Here is a 25,529-nt window from a genome sequence, read left to right on the forward strand (position 1 = left end):
GTAATCCTATCCCCAGTCTGAGACCCTGAGGATCTGGTTTGAGCCCCCGGGTTCCTGACAATCTAATTTTCAGGAATAAAAGCTGGACACATGGTGAACCCATTCACCAGAACAGGTTTCAAATGGCAGGCTGCCATGGGGCAACCGCCCAAACCTTTGCTCCAAAACACCCACTGACATCCGTCAGGACTGTCCATAAGTCCCTGAACTCATTCAAGTATTTGCGTTTCCTGCATTTGTATGATCTCCATGTCCAATTCTCTGGCTGTCCTGGGTTCCTCCTAATGGATATCCGGCACTCTGAATTTCTCCTGTGAATCCTTTTCAGGCAGCATTATTTCAGGTAGTATTATTAGTATTTTTATTTTATAATAATAAAGTACAAAAAAAGGACAAAAAACAAATGACAAATAGAAACACAGAAACATAAAGCTGGAAGGGACTTCTAGGGTCATCTAGTCCAACCCACTGCACAATGCAGGAAATTTACAACAACCTCCTTCCCCCATTCCCCCAGTGGCTCCTGCTTTATGCCCAAAGGAATGCAAAAAATCTTCAGGAATCCTGGGCCAATCTGGCCTGGAAGAAAATTCCTTCGTGACCCCAAAGTGGCAATCAGCATTACCCTGGGCATATAAGAAAGGGGGATATATTATTCTTGAGGGGATATATTATTAACGTTTAATTTTTTTTATAAAGAAAGGGCCACAAAAGCTGAGCGTCTGCTCATCCCTTCCTGCCCTCCCTCTCACGATCTGCCTAAATTCACAGAATTAGCATTGCTGTCAGAGGGTGATCTAGCCTCTGCTTGAAAACGTCCAAAGAAGGAGAGCCCACCATCTCCCGAGGAAGCCTGTTCCGCTGAGGAACGATCAGGAATTTCTTCCTAATGTTTAGCCGAAAACTCTTGATTTAATTTCAGTCCACTGGCTCTGGTCTGACCTTCTGGAACAACAGAAAAACAACTTCTTGTGCTTAGAGCATAAAGAAGATGCTCTACCACTGAGCCCTTTGCTGAGCTGCCACTGCCTGCAGCCTGGCCTTTTGCAGGAGCTTGGTCGGCAGAAATGACTAAGTGATGATGCCAACCCCCGATACCCTGACAAAGCCTGACCCGCTGATTTGTGCCACTTGAGCTACTGCCAAAGACAACAGAGAAACCGGGCTGTTGTTTTATGAGAATCTGGTAATCCTATCCCCAGTCTGAGACCCTGAGGATCTGGTTTGAGCCCCCGGGTTCCTGACAATCTAATTTTCAGGAATAAAAGCTGGACACATGGTGAACCCATTCACCAGAACAGGTTTCAAATGGCAGGCTGCCATGGGGCAACCGCCCAAACCTTTGCTCCAAAACACCCACTGACATCCGTCAGGACTGTCCATAAGTCCCTGAACTCATTCAAGTATTTGCGTTTCCTGTATTTGTATGATCTCCATGTCCAATTCTCTAGCTGTCCTGGGTTCCTCCTAATGGATATCCGGCACTCTGAATTTCTCCTGTGAATCCTTTTCAGGCAGCAACCACTGGCAATAGTTTCCTTTTGTTCTTCTTCTCTTAGGAAAAAATCAGCTGATGTCCACGTGGGGAAATCAGAGATCCAGCCTAGCATTTCGTTTTCTGACTGTAACAAGCAGAAGTGAGGCCTGGAGGCCAGATATGGGATGTAGGGTTGCCAGCCTCCAGGTAGTAGCTGGAGACCTCCTGCTATTACAAATTATCTCCAGGTGACAGAGATCCTTTCACCTGGAGAAAATGGCCCCTTTGGAAGTTGGACTCTAGGGCATTATGCCTCAAAACCCACCTTCCTCAGGCTTCAGCCCCCAAATCTCCAGGTATTTCCCAGCCTGGAGCTGGCAATCCTAATGGGATGTCTGCCTTGAACTTACGACAAAGAATGGGAAATCAAACCAGCGACAGACTGGGGGTGCTATTGATCTATTTTATTTATCATTCCTCACATTTCTATCCTGCCCTGTTTCCAAGGAGCTCAGGGCATAGTGTGTGGAGGTTGTCCCATTTCATCCTCACACAAGACCTTTGACAGGTAGATTTTGTTGAAATTGTCCCAGAGTCATCCAGTGACTCCACAGCAGGCAGGGATGCAAACACTATGCCCCTGTTGTTAGGCACTGTGAGGTAGCCCTTCTCAGGGGAGAGACACTTTGAGGTACCATGAAAGAAGAATGATCAGTCAGGTTAGAGCTTTAACTATCATAGCCATACGGCTCACACATAGCTCTGTGATTCTTTTTCTCCCTGATGGTTATTTCCCCCCAGGAAAACCACCTACAGGAAGCTAAAGGGAAAAGAAGAAGAAGAAGAAGAAGAGGTCGAGGAGGAGTTGGTTTCTTATATCCCATTTTTCTTTACTTTAAAGAATCTCAAAGCAACTTAGAATCGCATTCCCTTCCTCTCCCCACAACAGGCATCCTGTGAGGTAAATGGGGCTGAGAGAGTCCTGAAAGAACTGTGACTGGCCCAAGGTCACCCAGCAGGCTTCATGTGGAGAAGTGGGGAATCAAACCCCATTCTCCAGATTAGAGGGTGAAAGGAGAGAAAGAGGGGTTACTTCCACATGGGGCTGAAACCCGTCCATGGCCCTGAAACCCGTCTTTCCCTCACTTTCCCTGCTTAGCTACTCTGTAACATTACAGTGGCCCCGTTCACAAGGAGCATTTGCTGCGGTGAAGGCACGATAGTCCCACGGATTTTCCGGGCGCAATCACACCAGAACACCTGGGAGGCGTAGTGCACCCATGGCTAACCCGTGGCTTCTCGCGGAAGATGCGGAGTAAAAAAGTACCACAAAGAGTGTACTAGTTTCTGGAAAACGTGGGGCAGGGGCGGGCGTCTGATCGCGTTTCCGCTGGAATCCCATGGCATCCGGCGCCTGTCCATGTCCCGTCCCAAACCAGATTTTTTTTAAAGTCTCCACAGGATGCACACAAACAATCATGCACATGCGCAAACTTCAGTGAGGAAAAAAATTCCGGTTGCCATGGAAGCGGCGCCTAGCGATTGCCAATGTGATCGCACCGCGCTGCTTCTTTGCCGCACTTCAGGATAGGCGTGTGATCGGCACCTAACAGCGTAGCCACGGGAACTCCACAGGACGTGTGATCGGGCTGCCACGCTTTACTTTGCTCCAGGGCAAACAGCCACGCCTCCCCCGCGCGTTTTCCGGCACGTGTGGCCGGGGCCAGTGTACATCAGCAGGGAGAGGAGGAAAAGCCCTTTAAAGGGCTTGGGGGAAGTGGAGGCGATGGCATATGGCAGTAAGCTGCCCCAAACCATTTTGAAATCAGACCATAGCTTTTTCTCCAGGAACGTCCACCTGGGCACCCTCTAGCAGCTGGGGTTGCCTTGCCAGGTTCCCCCCGGCCACTGGTGGGGGGCTGGGTGGTAGGGCTGCCAGATCCACATCGGGAAACTCCTGGAGATCTGGGGGTTGGAGCCTGGGGAAGGCAGGGATCTCAGTGGGGTACAGAGCCACAGAGTCCACCCTCCAAAGATTCCATTTTCTCCAGGAGAACTGACCTCTGTTGTCTGAAGATAAACTGTAATTCTGGGGGATCCCCAGGTCTCACCCTACTGGCAGCCACTCCAATGATTTGCCTTTAATCTGCAGGAAAAACAGTTACATTTTTTCCCTCCAGATTAAAAGGGAAGGGTATGCCATGCATTGTGCTTGGAAGGAGCCACAATGTCATGTGAATGTTCCCCTTTAAGGCAGGGAATTCCTGTTTCTGAGCAGGAAAAAATCCCTGTGTGGAAGAACTAGTTGGTTTAGTCCAGAAGGGGCCACGACAGTGTACGAAGTTTCTCAGCAAAGAGGCTGATTGTTTGGGTGTTTGATAAAATCTTCTGGGCTCTTGTCACCTTGTATAAGGACTGTATCTTTCAAGCTGCAGAGTGCATTCTGGTGATTGTGTTGTCCAGTCTGTTGGAACTGAATTCTTTGGGAAGAGAAGTGGATGAGAAGAATCCTTAACCATGGTGGTCTTGAGAAGCAGGACTTAACTCACCACAAAGTGTTGCCAGCAAGAACCAGTTGCTTAACTGAGACTTGCATTTCCTGTCCTATATTTATGTGCTCGCTGCATCAATTTTGTTGCACTGTTCTGTATGGCGGAAAGGCTGAGTGTAAGACATTTTCTCCTTTAAAGCACTTTGTCTTGCAAGTTCTATTCCTGAATTAACCCCGTAGAACCCACACAGAAAGAGGTTATATAAGCAACCAGAGGGAGGAACACTTAACCTTTTAAATGTATTTATTTATTAGTTAAATTTATATCCTGCCCTTCCCGAAATGGGCTCAGGGTGGGTTACAACAAAGTGCATGAACAATTTAAGACCAGTTACTATAATTAAGACAGCTGAAATCATTAAGCAATGATTCAATAAAAAGATGGTGAATTAAATATAACAGTTCAGAACCTCCATAAGCCGGACTGATGGTAACTGGAGTCAGTCACACTAAGCTCACATAGCACCAGGACTCCACATAGGGCTAATGGCCAGGGCAACCTCTAAGCAAGGAGGCCAACTAATTGGATGTCCACTGCCTCAACTGAAAGCCTGGCAGAACAGCGCTGTTTCACAGGCCCTGCAGAACTGTTTGCCTGCTCATAATTGTCCCCTCCAAACCATCTTCCAACTTGTAAGGAGCATGATGTGTGTGTTACAATTTTAAACTATTTTTTAAAAAAGCCTAAAAGACAGAGGTCGATTTGGGGGGGGATCGCAGTTCCCCCGCGTGAGGTGCAGGGGGGCGGGGCACACGACGAAGCCCTGCCCCCTGCTTCCGGCCGCCCCGCTTCCAGCCCTCATTCAGCCAGGAGGAGGCAGGAGAAGAGGGAGGGTAAGTTGCTCCCTCCCTGCCTCTCCCCACCCCTGCCTGCTTGGGGCCAGGGAGGGCCTTGGCGGGGCTTCCTCGCACTCCCGCTGGCCTTGCAGGTCCACCGCCGGGCCCCTGATGTCAGGGTGTGTGGCATATGCTAATGAGTTATGCTAATGAGTTCCCCTAGCTCTTTTTCTACGAAATGACCCCTGCTAAAAGAAAAAGATCAAGCAGCTCCTCTCTCCTTGACGGTGTGCTCACAATTGTTGACAAATCCACAGTTGTTTTTTTCGGAAAAAAATGTAATGAATCTAGCTTGGCTCTCAAGCACCAGGCATCCACATATGTGGTGGGAAACTGGAATGCAAATCTCCTGGAAGCTATTGATAGGTTGTCCCCCCTGCCCCATCTTCTCCTACCCTCACAGTAGATTCCAGTTCCTCGGTTTAGTATGGAGCTGGGAGACTGGAAGAGGGCAGGGAGACGGCTAGACAGGCTCTGGCAGAAAACTCAGAGGGAATTTGATGGAGCGTGCTGCAGAGTTCACCAGAATGTCTACAAGGCGGTGATGGTTACGGCTGCAAAGTAATCTTATTTCTCCACAATCACGGCTTCCATTAGTGCTCAGTTGTTTATGGGATGTTGACATTTGCTAACTTCTAAGTCTGAGTCCTTAAATTCTCAGAAGCTGATGATGAATTGTGACACTCATGGCAAGTTTCTTTTGCTAATGAAATCACTCCAATATGTTCTGATTTGCATGCCACTAGCTCAGGCAGTAGAAATGTCCAGTGCATCATCTGCTCCAGTTAGGGATCATTTTGACTCAGCCTTCAGGTCGTGGTTGACTTATGGTGACCCCATGGGGTTTTCATGGTAAGAGCCATTCAGAAGTGGTTTGCCATTTGCCTGGCTCTGCGTTGCGACCCTGGCATTCCCTGGTCTCCCATCCAAATGCTAACCAGGGCCAACCCTGCTTAGCTTCCAAGATCTGACGAGACTGGGCTAGCCTGGGCTATCTAGGTCAGGACTTTGGCTCAGTTACAACGATAGACATTGACAGGATTTGGTGATCTGTGAAGGCCACCACTTTTATTAGGGATCCCTGTCCAAATTAGTTGCTTAAATCTTGTAAGGATCACATCAATGAACCTTTGATGTCCATCATAAATCAACCACTGACTCAGGGTGCCTTTCCTCAGTTGTGGCCAATTATCATCCAGTCTATAATAAGCCCTTTCTAGGCAACTGTGATCAAGAAAATGGCTGCCAAATAACTCCAGGTTTTCATGGATGACTCATCTGCTTTAGACCCCTTCTAATCTAGTTTCATAGGAGCTGCGGTGGCTCAAGTGGTTAAGACGCTGAACTGCAGGCTGTGGAAGGTCGGTAGTTCAGCAGTTCGAGACCCGAGTGTGCCGCATGACGGAGTGAGCTCCCGTCTCTAGTTCCAGCTCCTGCCAACCTAGCAGTTTGAAAGCAAGAAATTGCAAGTAGATCAATAGGTACCACTTCAGTGGGAAGGTAGCAGCGTTCCGTGCGCCTTGGTGTTTAGTCATGCCAGCCACATGACCACGGAAATGTCTTCAGACAGCGCTGGCTCTTCGGCTTTGAAACGGAGATGAGCACCGCAACCCTAGAGTCGGATTTGACTGGCTTTCGAGCAAGGGAACCTTTACCGTAATCTAGTTTCAGACCAGACTATGGGATGGAGAAGGTGCTGGTAGCTTTCAGTTGTGGTCTCAGTTTAAATGTAGTCAAGGACTTGGCTTCCCTGTTGCTCTTCTTGGATTTACCAGCAGCCTTTGATACGATGGACCGTGCCATCTTGTTGAGATGTCTGAAGGCAGAAGTAGGTATTTCAGGATGTGCTTCAGATTGGTTTAAATCTTTCCTTAGGGCCTGGACTCAGAGAGTTGCTGTGGAAGACCAGTTTTTATCTATGTGGGATTTGTACTGTAGGGTGCCACAGAGCTCAGTCTTATCCCCCCTTCCTATTTAATCTCTACATGAAGCCCATAGGAGAAACCTTTGTGGTTTTGGAGCTGGGTGTCATCAATATGCTGATGACCCCAACTCCATCTGAGCAAATGGGCAAGATCAGCAGCTGCCTGTGCCCACACATTCTCTGTTGTAGATCCCACTTTGTGGAACAGCCTGCCTGACAAGGTGAGGAAGGCATTTGCAACAGCAACAGAGCTTTCACACGAAAATGTATTCCCTTCTGCTTGCCATTCCTACTCCCTGCCACCACCAGGTTTTTGAAAATCAGCAATCAGGAGGTCACTATGGTGTTTTAACACTATAGCAATATGCAGGTTACTGATAATAATTAAAATAACAAGCAAAAGCCCACTGGCGGTGGGGAGGGATTGGTACACAGAAGCAAAATGGTGATGGATGTGGGTGGGGACTTGTAGGGTTGCCAACGGAGTTCTCGCAATCAGCAGGAGTATTTTGGAGGTGAGGAGCAACATCACACACACACAGTGTCACACCACACACCAGAAATGATGTCTCAGTGCTCTAGGAATTCACTCATCCCTAGACATGTGCAAATTTCTAGAGCATTGTGATGTCATTTCCAGGTACAAACAGGAAGTGATGTTGTGACACTGCACCCTACCCTACCCTACTTTTTGATCCCACTGGAGTGAAGAGCCGCAGCAGGGCCTGGAGCTCACAGGTGGAATTTGTCCACCGCTCCCAGGCAAACAGCAAGCCTAGCAAGGAGGTACAGAAATCTGTACCTACCCTGCCACACTTTCCCAAACCTGCTTTAGATGTGATCTTCCTGGAACGAAGTTGGAAGAAGTGCAACGATGTCATGTGGAAGCCCAAATTAAACATGCTACAATTTGAGTGAAAGGAGCCAGAACAAGAGCCCTGTGTGGAAGGAACAGAATACCAGTAATTTCGCTTCCTTCCGTGGGTGCAAAGGTAGGTTTATACCCAGTTGTTTGCAGGCTTTGAAGGAGAAGCATCCCCAGCTTCTTGGAGAACTGCACAATTTTCTTGGATGCTGTAGTATAAATCCCACTCTCCTGTGGAACACTCAGTTGAGATCCGGGACCTGCGGGATTTAATGCAGTTCCACAGGGCCTGCAAGATGGTTGAGGTGGCGGCAATTCGTCTTTAATGGCCTCCCCTGCTCTGCTCTGCCCTGTTTTATTCCACCTTGGCAGATTCTCACCCGCCTATTTGCACTGTATTGTTCTATCTACAATTACCACAATTAGACTTGGGTTGCAGATGCCATCAAATGTTTTTGGTAATGTCTAGTAACGTTAGGAAATTTACACTGGTCTTTTATGATTTATAGATTATTATATATTTTAAGTTGTATTATATTTTTATTATGTATTAACTTAACTCTGTTTTAACCCGCCCTGAGCCTGCTTGTGGGGACAGCGGGCTAAATATCAAATAAATAAATAAATAAATAAGTTTTGGTGAAAATTCATTAGAAACAGGGAAAACATCAGCACTGATTCCAGCTGTTCCAGGAAAGCTTTCAAACCTGGGTTTTAATTGATACTTACCATTTCTGCCCTCCGGCTGTGTGCTGCAGGACTTTGTACCCAAACTGGGCTTCCTGGGGGCCACGGAAAATCTGAGGTCTTTTCACGTCAATGTTAAATGGGGTACCAAATCCTGGAAAGATGGAGAAAGAGAGATGGGAAGCCAGATGTTACAGCCAACCACATACTGAGGGAGGATGAGGCTGCAGCAGTTATAAAGCCAGGGTGGTATAGTGGTTAGAGAGTCAGATTAGGAGTTTGGAGGTCTGGGTTCAAATCTCCAACCAGCCATTTGTTGGCTGAGTAATTAACACAGCAGTGGTGCACAACCTGATTAAAGAGTAAATAAAGGTTTATTTAGTAACTAACATAGTTGATAGGAAAAAGGAGAGACAGAGAGAGGTTCCTAACCACATCTCTCGGTGAGCGAGAGGGGGGGGGGGGCTGTCGCACTTCCCAAAAGAAAAAGGAACTTGGCCTAAGAGTAGCAATCTGGAGACAGACAAGGAATGGCACTTAACAGGAGAAAGAAGGTGGCGTCGGTCCTCACTATCCTATCTAATTGTCTTCCTGCTGCTCCCTTTAGGATCTTCTTCTTCTTCTTCTTCCTCCAGACATTGTTTATTCCAACACCATTAACTCTTGGGACAGCTAGTTGCTCTGGACTCTCACAGCAAGCCCCAACACATTTCCAAAAGAGTCCATGTGTTTCACGTTACCAGAAGTTCCACATCTGTTGAGCCAATGTGCCTCGGAGGGAGGCAGGCAACAGGGAAGAGCCAGGAGCCAACATGGGCGGGTTTCTGAAGCGGCAGTGGATGGTTTCCTGGCCCTATGAAAACACAGTATTCCCATCTGGTGGACTCAAAACACCTTCCCAGTGATTCTCATGAGAGGGATGAAAGTGAGCCTCAGTTAAGGCTTGGAACTGGTTTCCACAATCAGAGCCCAAGGTCTCCTAAATTTAAAGTAATAACAAAGGCAAATGTGGCAGAATGCTTCATCTCCCTTTGAGGGAAATAACAACATGACAGTGTCCCTGAGCAAGTGCAGAGTGCCTCATCTACCCCATCCCAACTCACACTAGAAGCAACAGCTTATTTTCTTATGTAGGGTTGCCAACTGTGATTCGGGAAATTCCTGGAGATTTGGGGGCAGTGACATAGGAAGGGGAAGTTGGGGGAGGCATTTCCCCTAGAATCTATGGTATACCGTAGTGTCTGCCCTCTGAAACTGCCATTTTCTCCAGGGAAACCGATCTCCATACTATAGTCTGGAAATCTGTTGTGATTCCAGGAGAACTTCAGGGCTCACCTGGAGATTGGCAGCCCTATATGAGATTATTGGGCAAGGCTATGGTTTAATTTTTAAAATAATTCATTCTGGGGCTAAAATACATCTAGAAAACCTACCATAAGATGTAGAAATAGGGTTGCTGGCTCTGGGTTGGGAAATTCCTGAAGATTTGGGGGCGGGGCCTGGGAAGGATACCTCTTGGAGAGGGGAAGGAACCCGGCAGGGAAGTGAGGTCATAGAGTCCACTCCCCAAAGCTGCCTTTCCTCCAGGGGAACTGATCTCTCCAGTCTGGAGATCATTAGTAATTCCAGAACTCAAGGCCCAGCCTGGAGGTTGGCAACTCGATAACGCCCTGCTCCTTAATCCTAGGTAGGCTGCACTGATTCAATGGCAAAGGGAATATACTCTGTATGTGTGCAGCGGAATATATTTTTTCTTATTCTTGTGCCCTGGGGCTGAATTGTGAGTGATATACAGGAAGGCAAACAGTGCAATAGAGGTAAATGCGTCAACAGTACAACAACATGATCCAGCCAGAATTACTATTTATTTAATGTAAAATATTTTTATGCTGCCTCTTCAAAGTCCTTCTTGAAGCACTTTTGAAGCCCCAGGAAAGTTAAACATGTACTTATGGCTTGGATTCAATGCACACTTCATTGAGAGTAATCCTTATTGGATGTAGCAAGATTTACTGAACAAACATAACATAGGCTGCAATCCTAAAAACACTTTTTGGTGAGTAAGCCCCACTGAATACAATGGGACTTACTTCTGAGTAGATCTGCTTAGGATTGCTCCCACAGGAGCCACAGGTCAGGCTGTATATGTCTCCCACTAAAACTCGTGGATCTTCTGTGTGCTTAAACTCGGCTGGATTGTGCCCATACTGGGTACCAAATACAGAAATAGCAAATCCAAAACAGGAGGGAAACTGATTTCTCAGAATGCAAGATGCCAGCCTAATCCATGTTTGTGCCTGAAGAAATACAATACAAATGTGCCAGTGAATTCCCGCTCTATTTATGCATGATGTGATTAAGAACATAAGAACTGTGCTGCTGGATTTCATCTAGTCCTTCATCCTGTTTTTATCAATGGCCAGCCAAATGTGCTTGGAAAGATCACAAGTAGGTCATGACGGCAGTGGCTGTTCCCCTGTCATTTGTCTACAGCTTCTGGTAGATTGTCTCTGACTACGGAGGGTTCCAGTTAGAAATCCGGACTAATAGGATCTATTTCCCATGAATATGTCAGATATTTTAATTACAAATATTTCGATTACAGGCAGGGCTTTTTTTGTAGAAAAAGTCCAGCAGGAACTCATTAGCATAATAGGCCACACCCAGCAGCAGAAACTCATTAGCATATTAGGCCACCCCCCCTGACTGCACCACTCATTAGCATATTAAGCCACATTCCCATGTTACCAGAAGTGTGGCCATCCAGCCACACCCACCTTTTGCTTCTTATTCTGTTTACCTTGTTTGTTGTCAAAACCCAGGGCTTTTTTTGTTGCAGGAACTCCTTTGCATGTTACGCCACACACCCCTAATGTAGCCAATTCTAATGAGTTTCTGCTGTTGGGTGTGGCCTATTATGCTAATGAGTTCCTGCTGGGTGTGGCCAACTTGGGAGCCAGCCGGAACTCCGTTCCTGTGCGTTCCTGCCCAAAAATAGACCTGATTACAGGTATAAGCCTTACCACCTTACTAGATATGCACTAAAGCGCTGTCTCTGGAGGAAGTATTTTCCTGTGACAAACCGCTAAAACTGCTTAAATTTGCACCTTCTAAAGAAGGAAGGGGACATTATGGACAAAAATTGGCCTTCCACTGTAGAGGGATGTGGTGAGGGCCACTAACTGAGATGTATTTTCAAAGGATTAAACACATTCATAGGGGTCACATGCCTCTAGGGCATAACAGCTAAATGGAGCCCCCACGCTCAGAGGCAGTCTACCTAGTCAAATCCAACAAGGCTGCTCTTAAATGAAGAACAAAGGAACATCAGAGGAGCCCTGCTGGATCAGATCAATGGTCCATCTAGTCCAGCTTCCTATACCACACAGGGGCCAACCAGTTCTTCTGGAGGGCCAACAACAGGGCACGGAGGCCAAGGCCTTCCCCGGATGTTGCCTCCTGGCTGTAGAATTCAGAAGCTCTGACCTGGAAGAGTTTTTAACATTCTGTCTGACGTAAGTAGCTTCCAATATAGTGAAAGAGAACCTCCATGTTCACAGGCAGTATACCTCTGAAAACCAGATCACTAAGGGACAAACAACAAGGGAGAAGACATTACCTTCATGCCCTATTTTGGGCCTTCCAAAAGGAAGCTGGCTGACCAACACTGGCTGGAACCAGGATGCTGGGCTAGGGAGACCATTCATCACCCAGCCAGCCCGTTGTCATATCAACAAACAAAACAAACAAGACCTCTCACATAAAATAGGTCTTTGCATTCACTTGACATTCGCTACATGTACCAGAAACCTGACCTATATATTTGAACTGCAGGGGTCCTTAACAAACATTTTATAAAAAGTGTTGCCAAATCAAAAGGGTCCTGTACCAATGAAAAGTAGTTTCACTAATAATTACAAGTACCGCATCTTGCCAGGGCTACAGAAATAAGAAAAATGGCTTGTATTTCCATCCAGCATTTCATTTTGCAGGAAAACTGGGAACGTCAAAACTATCGTCAGTGTCTGAGAGGGTATTTTCCAAACTGAGATCATGCGCTGCCTGCCTTCCCAGCGACAGCTCCGCGTCTGGCAGTGCACAGGAGAACAAGGCAAAGCGTTTCCTGGGCTGGCACGAGGATGTGTAAGGAATGGGTGTAGCTCTACCCTGCACACAATCATTCCTCTGTCTGCCCGTGGCCCAGATTCCAAAACGCAGGAGGGAAATGAACCAAGCAATCGCGGAGGGGGCGTAAGTTGAAATTCATATCTCGTGTATAAATAGTGGCTTCTGACTTAATACTGGATATACCAACGTTCTAATGAACTTCTGAACATTCTAGAAACTGGAAAACTTGGGCGCATTGACAGTGTAATGTAGTTCACCTACAGGTAACAGGGAGAATGACTCAAACCACTGAGATTTTTCAGTAGACAAAATAGACTTTCCCATATTTGATGACAGCCAAGCAATTTTGTTGCCCAAAGTAACTGCTCCGCACGGTTTGAAAATTGTGCTCTGTCATATGCTCTAGTACTCATGGAGATCTCTCCTCCACTAGCCGTATCCATGAACACCCCACCACTCTCCAGGAACCAAGAAATAGGGTATGACTATGAGAATGTTTAGAATGCTTTCCCTTTAAACACCACCTGAGCAATTGCAGACTACCACCATACACTTAGAATTTCAAGCAAGCTTTCCTTCTAAGGCAGATATTTATTTACTTACTTTATTTCTTCTTATGTTCTTATAGGAATAAACAGCTTTGAAAGGGATAGATTCATGGAGGATAAGTCTACTAGCCGTGGTGACTGAGGGGAATCTCCACACATTCAGAGGCACTAATCCTCTGAATCCTGGAGCCAGGAGGCAACATTAGGGGAAGGCCTTGGCCTCTGTGCCCTGTTGTTGGCCCTCCAGGGGAACTGGTTGGCCACTGTGTGAGACAGGATGCTGGACTAGATGGACCATTGGTCTGATCCAGCAGGGCTCGTCTTATCTCACCTTTCACCCCAATGGGGACCCAAAGCAGTTTACATCATTCTCCTCTCCCCCATTTTCTGCTCTTAACAGCCCTGTCAGGTAGGTTAGGCTGAGAATGTATGATTGGCTCAAGGTCACCCAGCAAGCGTCTATGGCAGGACTGGGGATTTGAACTTGGGTTCCCCAGATCCTAGTCCAACACTTGGCAAATCTGAAACCTGGCACCTCTCTCATGAGAAATTAAATGCCGCAACCCACCAACAGCACTCAAAGAATATGGTGCAATGGGTGAACTTTTTAAAATCTGCAGTGGTTCTTTCATTATCCCACCCACCCGTATTCCATACCCACTCATTTTTGCCATATGAAGCCACTTTACACTGAATCAGATTATTGGTCCATCCTGCCCAGTGTTGTTGTCTACTTCAACAAGATGGCGGCTTTCCCTTATTTTAGACAGAAAGGGACTGTTCCCAGTGCCAGCTGCCAGGGAATCCTTTTGGCTAGGGACCTTCTGTGTGCATAGGGCTGCCAGGTCCCTCGCCAAATGGAGGGTAGGGTTGCAAGATCCAGGGTGGAAAACCCCTGGAGACTTGGTTATGGAGCCTGGAGAGGACATGGACCTCAGTGAAGTACAATGTCATAGAGTCCACCTTCCAAAGCCTCCATTTTCTCCAGGGGAGCTGATCTCTGTAGTCTGGAGATGAGCTGTAATTCCAGGGGATCCCCAGGTCCCACCTGGTGTCTGGCATCCCTATGTGTGCAGGGCAGATGCTCTAACACTGGTGGAACAACCCCCTGAACCAGATACCCATCTCAAAGTCTCCTTACTGCTGAGCTATGGATTCTCTTCCCATTTCATCACTGTCTCCAACATGGGAAGGATTCTGGAGTACACTGAATGGATCACATACAGCTTCAGCAGCAGCATGCTATCTTGTCTGAGCCTTTAAACATATACATATACCACCAAGCCACTCTTTGAGATGCTTGACAGGAAACTGGTCACATTTTAGAACAACAGCACTTATCAGTGGATGTTCAAACTTTGCCTTTGAGAAAATGAGCAGATTACTTTGGATTTTCCAAATATTGGGTGGCACAATTCAGAACCAATTGTTTAAGAACAGATGAAGGACTCTGCTGGATCCGACTGTAAGCCTGTGTATTCCAGCATCTGGTTTTCTACCATTAGGAAGTCTACAAGCAGGGCCTAAAGGCTAAAGACATTCCCCCCACTGTTTATCTCCCTACATTAGGTATTTGGAGGTACAATGCATCTAGACATGGAGGCTCTGTTGTTAGCTTTAAGTAAGAGACAAGGGGGCAGGACCCGCGATGCGGGGGGGGGAGGGACCTCCACACAGGAGGCAGAGGAGGAAGCAGAAGGAGGAGGTAAGTTCCCCCCCCATCCCGCCGGTTCCTCCATCTCCTCCACCCCCATCCACCCCCTGGCTCAATTACCCCCCTGCCCTGGAGCGCCCCCCCTCCAGAGGCCAGGTCTACCCACCCCTTCCCACTACAAAGCAAGGCCCGAGCAGCTTGCCGCTCGGGCCTCGCTGCTCTCTTCCCCCTCCCAAGCGGCGGCAGCGAGGGAGTTCGCAGAGCGTTCCCTGCGCAGGCGCAGGGGACGCTCTGTTACTTTTGGGGGGATTTAAGTATCCCCCCCCAATATTTTTTTCAGGTTTTAAGATTTTTGTGCACACCTGGGGACCGTACCAAGTGTGCACAAAAATCTCCCTCCCCCCCTGGTGCCCCCGATGCGCGGATTTAGGTATCCGCACACAGGGGGCATCTTTGGAATTAGATATATAGATAGATGCTGGTAGAAAAGTCCACAGAATGTATCTAAGGTAGTATAAGAACTTAATAAGATGCATGCTGGATCAGAGAAAGAGTCTGCTTAATTCCTGATCTCCAACAGTGATCAACCAGACTGTTCTAGAAAGCCCATGGGCAGGAAGGTAAAAGCTTTCCAGCCCTGTATATACTTCAAATTGCACTGCCTTTGAACATGGACATTCTATTATGGTTAATCACCACTGATAAACTTTTCCTCCTCCATGGTCTAAACTAGTGGTGGCGAACCTATGGCACGGGTGCCAGAGGTGGCACTCAGAGCCCTCTCTGTAGGCACACGTGCCATCGCTCCAGCCAGGCCCAGACCATCATTAAAGTGTCGAATTCTCTGCCAAATAATTTTAAGTAAATGAAAGCATTTGGGATTGCTTTCCTTACTTTGTTTGGATCATCTTAAGTTAATGTATGACTTGTTTTTTCTAAAGGAAAAACTCAGTATTCAGGTTAAATTGACGTGTTGGCACTTTGCAATATATAAGTGGGTTTTGGGTCGCAGTTTGGGCACTCGGTCTCTAAAAGGTTCACCATCACTGGTCTAAACCCTTTACATCGATCTCACCCAAAGGTCCTCATCGTACCTTGAGACAGAGACCTCTACAAGTTAAATAACTTTTATAAACAGATTTTCATAGCTATTCACTTGCCACTGGCAGACCAGGAAGTTCAATGCCCCTTAACTTAAAAATCTTTGAGGTTGTTTTTTCACTTAAAAAACAATCCGGCTTACTTCCCTCTTGTAAATCCCAAACATTTGGTAAAGATTCTCTCCAAAGCTGAAGGCAGCCTTGCTTGATTGTTAAGTATAAAGTGTCTGTTTCCCTCAAGCTTCCCAGAGGTCTCGCATCCTCAGTCAAAGCTGCTTATTTTCCCTGCAGCGGGCGAACCAATTGCCAGAGCAAGCAGAGGAAAGCTGGCAAAAGAAGCTAAGCCCACAAGCGTATTTTAGGAAGCGCCAATTAAAGAGGGCGAAGCAAAGGAAATCAACCTTTGTCTCAAAATATTACAAAAATTCTTACGCCAGCAAGCCAAGAGGCCAGGCAATTGCACAGTAGGACAGGTGTGGGGGGGATATGAAACCAACGCTGCATTGATTATCTTTACTTTTAAAAATGGTTTTGATTTTGCTGTCCTGCCTTGGAAAGTCCTAGCTGAACCCTCCTATCTCTGGTTTTCAAATTAGTGTGTGTAACACAGCACTAGCCATGTTGGTCTGTGATTGTAACAAACAGAGTTGCGAGTTCTGGGTTGGGAAATACCTGGAGATTTGGGGGATGGAATCTGGAGAGGGTGGGGTTTAAGGGAGGGGAGGGGCCTCAGCAGGATATAATGCCATAGAGACCACCCAGGGGAACTGATCTTGGTTCGCTGGAGATCAATTGTAATAGTGGGAGATCTTCAGGTGCCACCTGGAGGTTGACAATCCTGGTATCCTGGTAATAAATAACTCAGTGTGATTCACGCACCGTGCCACTCCTCTCTCCCTTTTCTTTTCCTGGAGGCATGTCTACAATAAACCTCTATACCACTTGTACTGTCATGGCTGTCCCCAAGGAATCCTGGGAACTGTTGTTTGGCAAGGATGTTGAGAACCTGATCAGAGATTCTCAATGCCACTGGTAGAGCAAGAAGGGAGAGAATGGTGACTCTCAGAGCCAAACTAGCTGTAACACAACTAGGAAGAGTTTTTAATTTCTGAACAGAAGTTCTGGGGGGCCCTGATTCAGTTTCAGGCCAGGGGTGTGTGACTCCATTTTTCTACTCAAATTGCTCAAATTGCTCCACAGAATTGCCATGCTGAGGGAAACAGATCCAGGCAACAAGCGTGATTTCTGCAATGAGGCAAATAGCAACTTTGGGGAAAGTATTCAACATGGTGGTGGGGGGGATATCTCTAGGGTTGCCAACCTGGCAACCAGCGGGGGATGGGTGGGTAGGGTTGCTAGATGCAGGTTGGGAAATTCCTGGAGATTTGGGGATGGAGCCTAGAGAGGGGAGGGAGCTCGGTGGGGTACAGTGCCACAGAGTCCACCCTCCAAAGCATCCCTTTCTCCAGGGGAACTGATCTCTGTCGTCTGGAGATAAACTGTAATTCCAGGGGATCCCCAGGTCCCACCTGGAGGCTGGCATCCCTATGGTGGCACCTGGTGGTCTCTCACTATTTCAGTTGTTCTCCAGGCAACCAAAATCAGTTCCCCGGAGAAACTTTGGAGGGTGGTCTCTATGGCATTATACCATGCTGAAGTCCCTCCGCTCCCCAACCCTTGCCCTCCACAGGCTCCACCCCCCAAAACTCCAGGTATTTCGTAACCCAGAGCTGGCAACCCTAAATATATCACCTACTCTTCCCCCGTACTGCACCCAGACCCTGAAAGCTGCTGCTTAGTCATTTTAAGAAGCACTGGAGATTTATTTATTTACTTACATGAACAGACACGCATGGAGCTGCCTTATATGGAATCAGACCCTTGGTCCATCAAGGTCAGTAGTGCCTACTCAGGCGGGCAGTGGCTCTCCAGGGCCTCCGTCGAAGGTCTTTCACGTCACCTACGGCCTGGCCCTTTTCTTAACTGGAGAGGCCAGGGATTGAACCTGAGATCTCCTGCATGCAAACCAGAAGCTCTTCCACTCCAGCGAACCAAGATCAGTTCCCCTGGGTGGTCTCTATGGCATTATACCCTGCTGAGGCCCCTCCCCTCCCTTAAACCCCACCCTCTCCAGATTCCAACTCTTCCACTGAGCCACAGCCCCACCCCAACTCTTCCACTGAGCCACAGTCTCTACTTCCTTTATAGACCAACTCAAGGCTGGTGAAACTTTTAAAACAGTGCGAAACCCCTGAGAAACGTAGACAGTAAATGATGTGCAATGCAATAACAACAGGAGAAAGCATAAAGAACTACTTTAGAATTATCCCCCCGGTCACAGATCTTCCAGTATGTCATCTGTTTTCTTGGGTTGCCACCCTCCAGGTGGGGCCTGGATAGCTCCTGGAATTACAGCTGATCTCCAAACTACAGAGAGCAGTTTCCCTAGATAAAACAGCTGCTTTGGAGGGTGGACTGTATGCCATTAAACCCCACTGAGGCCCCTCCAACTCCCCAAAACCTGCCCTTCCCAGGCTATACCCCCTAATCTCCTGGAATTTCCCAGCCACCTGTTGGTAACCCTAACTTTAAACCTAAAACCAGTTGAAGTCTGTAATGCAGCTACATCCCCACCCATTGTCAGACTTGAGACAGCAAGCTCACGTAGGGTTGCCAGTCCCTGCCCCCAGCCACTGGCATGCCCCTTTTTGTTAATGCAGGTCTGGAAAGAACCCCACACACAGTTTGCTTATTGATTTACTAGCCAGCAGCAGAGGTCAGTGCCAATATGTGGCAGCCGCTCTCTTCCCAGGCTGGCTCTCCCCTCACGCCGCCATCACCTTTTCTTCCTGCTTCGGCATGCAAAGAAACAGCTCACAGCCCAAGGGCATGAGATGGAAGTGGCACAATCTCCTCCATCTTGGGCAAACATCATGGAGCTTCTTTCCCCCAGTAGAGGAGGAAGGAGCAGGTGACGGGAGCAGCCCTGCAGTGAAGAAACGTGTCTGCACCATACCAGTGTTCAGTTTGTTGATATGCTACAGCGCATTCACAAGAGAGCTCACAGCCAGTGTTCCCTCTAAGATGAGTTAGTGTGAGCTAGCTCACAGTTTTCTAGCCTCCAGCTCACACATTTTTGTCTCAGCTCAGGAAGGGTGGCCTCCAGAGCAAACTAATTTATGCAGTAGCCAAATCGTTTGCTCTTTAGTTTAACGCCAGTAGCTCACAAAGTAGAATTTTTGCTCACAAGACTTCACAGCTTAGAGAGAACATTGCTCACAGCATAGGGCTGCTAGCTCCGAGTTGGAACATTCCTGGAGATCTGGAGGGAGGGCAGGGGCTTCAGTTTTGTATCATGCCATAGAGTCACTTTTTAAAGCAGCCATTTTCTCCAGGGGAACTGATCTTTGTCACCAGGAGATCTCCAGCCACCACCTGGAAGTTGGCAACTCTAAATAATACAGCATTTTCAGGTGTCTGTGTGTGTCCCCATCCGTCCTCTAGTAATGTGTGATAGATGATACTTTGGTTCACCCCATGAAATTGGTTGGCAGTAGATCCGGGATAAACGAAGATGTCCTATTTTACACAACATTCAGTTAAAGTTTAGTTCATTAATATGCAATAAGGCAATTGACTGGGGGGATTCATAAATGGATAAGCCATATACATGGAGAAGGAAAAGTCTACTAGCCATCACGGCTAAATGAATTATCCTTTTTAGACATTGTGTGGCTCTTGTGGTGGAGACAAACAGGAGGGCAGAGATGTTGATTTTGTGCCCTGATTAATAGTTTCCTAGAAGCATCTGGTTGGCCCTTGTAAGGTTGCTGATCAAGACGGATCTGATTCACCAAAGTCAGTTTGCTGTTGTGGTTATGTGCGCAGGACTCTAATCTGGGAGAAACAGTTTTGATTCCCCACTCCTCCACTTGCACCTGCTGGATGACATTGGGTTAGCCATAGTCCTGGCACAGCTGTTCTTGAAAAAGAGCAGTTTCTGTCAGAGCTCTCTGAGCCCCACCTACCTCACAGGGTGTCTGTTGTGGTGAGGGGAGGGGAAGGGAAAGGAGTTTGTAAGCCTCTTTGAGATGCCTTTGAGTAGTGAAGGGTGGGGTATAAATCCAATCTCCTCTCCTCCTCCTCTAATGATTAGGGGGTTGGAGCGCCTTCCATATGAAGATAAGCTGAAGAATCTGGGACTTTTCAGTTCAGAAAAGAAACAAGTAAGGGGGGGGACATGATCAGTGTTCCCTCTAAGCTGAGTTAGTGTGAGCTAGCTCACAGTTTTTTAGCCTCCGGCTCACACATTTCTGTCTTAGCTCAGGAAGGATGGCTCCAGAGCAAACTAACTTATGCAGTAGCCAAAGTGCTTGCTCACAACTTTAGTGCCAGTAGCTCACAATGTAGAATTCTTGCTCACAAGACTCCACAGCTTAGAGGGAGCCTTGGACATGATAGAAGTTTATAAAATTATGCATGGGGTAGAGAGAGCTGACAAAGAGAAATTTTTCTCCCTCTCCAAAAATAGAACTCAAAGGCATCCAATGAGGCTGATGGGCAATAAATTCAGGATGGACAAAAGGAAATACTTCTTTACACTGCGAGTGATAAAAATGTGGAATTTGTTGCCCGAGGATGTAGTGATGGCCCCGGGCATAGATGGCTTTAGAAAGGGATTACACAAATTCCTGGATAGGTCTATCAGTGGCTATAGCCATGGTGACTAAAGGGAACCTCCACATTCAGAGGCAGTCAGCCTCTGAATCCCAGTGCCAGGACGCAACATCAGGGGAACATCAGGGGAAGGCCTCAGCCTCTATGCCCTGTTGTTGGCCCTGCAGAGGAACTGTTTGGTCACTCCGTGAGACAGGATGCTGGACTAGTTGGACCACTGGTCTGATCCAGCAGGGTCCTTTTTATGAAAATAGTGGGGTAATAAGCATATTCCTGTTTTCATTTGTGAAATGTTGAACAGTATGTACACAGTGGGAATAACAGAACACTGAAACTGTCTCCACATGTAGGAGGGCTCAACTAGCCAGCCTGTTAAATGATCACCACTGTTCAAAAGCAGGGGTTTCCAGGCTGTCCAAGGCAGGTCTGGAATATCCATTCATAGAAACAAGCAAGCCACATATCCCCCCAACTAGAAGGAAGCCAGAATGAAATGGGGGCAATGCCAACCGTGGCAAAGGAGTCAAGCGTGGGAGGAAGAATGGAAAACCAGATTTAGCCTAAAAGGATATAAGGTAAAATTTAAACATGCAAAATTAGAGTTTGATACTGTGGTTTTAGACTACAATTCACTTTCCTGGGAGGAAACCCTATTGAATAATATGAGACTTATGCGTGAGTAGACCTGTTTAGGATTAATATCATCCTGCTTTGTAAATTCAGATCCACATCCCTCCTATGTAGCATGCCAGGAAAGAAACAATGGCCATGTTCATGTACAGTGGGGCTTTGCAAGATGTTAGATTGGAGCTGGCTTGCAGGTGAGGTTTAGCAAAGCTTATTTTTACTATGCTCAGCTCTTGCAAAGTTTAGACCAATACAGCTACCCGTCTGAATTTAATTGATAATAATACTGTACTGGGCAGGGAATCTGCAACAAAAGGCAAAAGTGACCAGAATCGATGATCAGATTCCAAATGGGCAGAGAGAAGGAGACCAGCCTTCTAAAAAACTCATGCAAAGCTGAGGAAGAGCTGGGCAAGGGCGTTCAGGTCATGCTGTCCCCATGCTGCTCCTTCCCCTGGTTTCATTGTTAATCTCTCCTTGCGGTGTTCTACTTGGGTGAATTCATTCAGGGTTAAATCGGTGACTTGGAGTGCGTACTTTGGAACCACAAAGTGCCAAGATGTTAAAGGCGGGGGTGAGGAAGCTGGAAATGATAAAATGGTGAAAACGACAGTGCTGCCCTGAGATTAAGGGGCCCCCACTCCCCCCGACTTGAGTGGATTCTGAGTAGACCAGTTTAGGACTGCTCTCTGAGCTGAAGAAGGGAAAATGTCCAGCATCCATATCATATGTCCATCCCCCCCCCCCTTCCTGATGCTTAAGCAAGAGGGCACCACGGGGAGGGGGAGCTAACTACTTTCTCAGTGTTATGGCCCCCATCCATATTGTTCCCTCCCCACACGCATACAGTAACTGCTTTGTACAGCTACCAGTGCAATCCTAAACAGAGGTATACCTTCCACATCCATTGAAGTCAATGGGCATAGTATTGCTTAGCATGGCATTGTGAATTACATATCAGAACAGGTAATGGGCATAGTAACAAGTAACTCTGCTTAGGATGGCATTGTGAATTACATATCAGAACAGGTCCTTAGCAAGGCTCCCTCTAAGCTGTGGGGTCCTGTGAGCAAAAATTCTACTTGGTGAGCTCCTGGCATTAAAGTTGTGAGCGAGCGATTTGGCTGCTGCATGAATTAGTTTGCTCTGGAGCCATCCTTCCCGAGCTAAGACAAAAATGTGTGAGCCGGAGGCTAAAAAACTGTGAGCTAGCTCACACTAACTCAGCTTAGAGGGAACACTGGCTTAGTATCACATACAGTGTGGGCCCAAGTGATGAATTAGGAGATTCTTTTTTTCAGATGGGGCTCCTGGGCAACAGATTCTTTAGGTAACCCTAGTCCAGGGCTCCTCTCAGCCTCTGCGGGCAACAGTACATCAGCACAACCTACTCATCGGAAGAATGATTAACAAACAATTCAATGTAACAGAGCGCAGCAAGAAAAGAGTTTAAATAAATAATAATAATTGATGCAACAAGACAATATATGCAAAGCACTTTGAATACTCCATAGAGCTGATTTAAATGCTAAGTAGAGAGCCAGTGTAGTGTAACATTTAGCGCATCAAACTAGGGGCTGGGAGACCTAGGTTCAAATCCCTGCTCAGACATGGATGTTTGCTGGGGGTCCTTGAGCCAGCCACTCTCCCTCATGAGGTTGTTGTGAGGGTAAGATAGAGGAGGGGGAGAATTTTGTAAGCCACTTTGGGTCCCCATTGGAGAGAAAAGTAGGGTTGAAATAGCAAAAGGGTTGGATCCTGTCTGTCTCCTCTGCTAACAACGATGCTTTTTTCCAGTGTAAGGAGCCTTTCCCTGATGCATGAGACCTCTCAGAGGATGGTTTTTTGCATGGGGGGGGGAGTGCAGCCACTAGCAAATGGTTCGGCAGGATCCAACCAATGTTTTTGTTGTTTTTGTTGTTTTGTATTTTTCATATGTGCATGTGCGTGTGCATTTGTCTGTGTGCGCGCACCTGGAAGTCATGGTGACCTCTGGTGACTGACTCCTACTGGGGGCCTGGAGGATATTCAGAGAGGGGGCTGAATAAAGCCTGCCCCCACCTCCCGCCTCTGGTATTCCAAGGAGCTCTCCTATCCAAGTACTTGCCAGAGTTGACCTTGCTTAGCTTCCAAGATTGGGCTTACCTGGGCTATCCAGGTCAGGGCCCAACCCGTTATTCTTTAAGCAGTTTGCATTTTGTTTCAGAGGGCTGGAAGAGGTGGAAAGAGAAGGGCTGAATGACTACACAACACAGTGAAACTGTACTGAAACCTGTTTACGCCTTGCATGACTGCCAACCAAAGGATCTTGGGAAGGACAGCTCCTTAATTAAGCCTTGCACTCACTGTACTTATAGTCTGCCTCTCTTGCCGACACTCAAAACAGGTTACAAAATTAGAATAAACAATGGCTAATGAGAAATTATAAAATTTGCGATAAACAACCCAGTGACTGGATTATTACTTTAAAAAAAAATCAATGTAGTGCAAGCAAGATAATACCCGTTATTCTTTAAGCAATTTGCATTTTGCTTCAGAGGGTTGGAAGAGGTGGAAAGAGAAGGGCTGAGTGACTACACAGCACAGTGAAACTGTACTGAAACCTATTTACCCCTTGCGTGACTGCCAACCAAAGGATCTTGGGAAGGACAGCTCCTTAATTAAGCCTTGCATTCACTGTGCTTATAGTCTGCCTCTCCAACACAGGTTACAAAATTAGAATAAACAGTTGCTAATGAGAAATTATAAAATTTGCAATAAACAACCCAGTGAATGGATTATTACTTTGTAAAAAATCAATGTAGTGCAAGCAAGATAATACATGCAGCATGTATTTTATACATGCAGCAAGCATTTCATAGTGCTTTCAAGGGTCTAAAGTACTTCACATACTTTAGGGGGTTGTCATCCTTCTATATAACCCTGCGAAGGAGGCCAGTATTATTGTCCCCATATCGGGGAGGGGGGCTGAGGCAGAGAGTGAGAGAGAGCAGTTTCTCTTTGACTATCACCTAGTGATATTTCCAGCGGGGTAACTGTATTAAGTCTATCACAGCAAAAACCAACATAAGTCTTGAGACAACTTAAACACTACCAAGTTTTTATTCCAGCACAGGCTTTTGTGAACTAGAGACCCCACACAAAAAACTTATGCTAGACTAAAACCCTGTCAAAGTGCCACAAGACTCCTGTTTGTTTGCTAGTGAGTTCATCTTGAGAGTTTTCTCTGGTGGGGAAGGTGGCAAACAAACAGGAGTCTTCCTGCTGCTGCTACAAGGTAAGACTATTTTAGAATCTGTGATGCTCTTACGGAGACCTGATAATGTCCAGCCTCAGCTGGCAGACTTGCCCCTACTCTCCCCCCCCTTATGCTAGACTAAAACCCTGTCAAAGTGCGAGAAGACTCCTGTTTGTTTGCTAGTGAGTTCTTCTTGAGAGTTTCCTCTGGTGGGGAAGGTGGCAAACAAACAGGAGTCTTCCTGCTGCTGCTACAAGGTAAGACTATTTTAGAATCTGTGATGCTCTTACGGAGACCTGATAATGTCCAGCCTCAGCTGGCAGACTTGCCCCTACTCTCCCCGCCAAACAAGCCTTGGCTTTCCCTCTTCTAAAAAAGAATTGACAGATTCTAAAATAGCCTTACCTTGTAGCAGCAGCAGGACGAGGCTGAGGTTGCAGAAGCGGCTGGATGAACCCATCCTGCCAGTTAGAATCCACACCAAAGGGACGTCCCAAGAGAAGCGGCGCAAGGGAGCCCGGGCATGGCACAGGCATCAGCAGCTGTACGTTGCTTCCAGCAGCAGCCTCAAAGGTTACACTGTCTTCTGCTGGTCTCTCACACACCACGAAATGTTTCTTTCCCTCCTTCATCTCGGAAAAAAAGTTTTGATTGGCTGCTAAAAATAAGCTTGAAGTTTGGCCTTCACTCTCCCCCCCCTTCCTCCTCCTTCCTTGTGTAGACGAAACTTGTAAAAAGAAGCTGGAGATGTATTAAAAATGCCAAAATAACAAAAAATAGGAAAACAATCCAAATTCCAAAGAGAAAATTGTTCAGGGGGTTGAATTGTGGGGATAGAAAACCTCAAGAAGGAAGAGCGAGTCTTACCATTTGAAATCTGGGAATTTTAACCTTTGGGGCTTGACTGATGTCAAGGCTTGCTACAGGCTGGCCCCAGGGACAGTGTATCTCTGAGCCTGCATAAAGTATTTTGTTCATCACTGAATAACCGCAGCTTATTATCACTCTTCAGTTGCTGGCAGTCTTGAACCTCAGTAAGCCTTTTTTACATCAATTTTATAAATAAAAGTCTTAATTAATAACATTATTAAGCTCTTTTTGCAGCAGGAACTCCTTTGCATATTAGGCAACACACCCCTAATGTAGCCAATCCTCCAAGAGCTTACAGTAGCCCCTGTAAGAAGAGCTCTGTAAGCTCTTGGAGGATTGGCTACAT

At 46.8% G+C, this 25,529-nt stretch overlaps 1 protein-coding gene across 1 annotated transcript in view; it reads right to left on the reverse strand.

Moving 5' to 3' along the window:
* The window catches only part of ITGA10 (integrin subunit alpha 10), a 92,729-nt gene extending 67,956 nt beyond the window's left edge, over positions 1-24,773 (reverse strand). The window contains exons 1-2 of the mRNA XM_015410805.1: positions 24,719-24,773; positions 8,384-8,495 (exon numbers count right to left, since the gene is read on the reverse strand). Coding sequence (XP_015266291.1) covers positions 8,384-8,495; positions 24,719-24,773 — 167 coding nt within the window. The remainder of the gene's footprint in view (positions 1-8,383; positions 8,496-24,718) is intronic.
* Between the last annotated feature and the right edge of the window lie 756 nt (positions 24,774-25,529).

Source organism: Gekko japonicus, unplaced genomic scaffold, assembly GCF_001447785.1.
Source record: "Gekko japonicus isolate JY-2015 unplaced genomic scaffold, Gekko_japonicus_V1.1 scaffold42, whole genome shotgun sequence".
In the NCBI taxonomy this organism is placed as follows: domain Eukaryota; kingdom Metazoa; phylum Chordata; class Lepidosauria; order Squamata; family Gekkonidae; genus Gekko; species Gekko japonicus.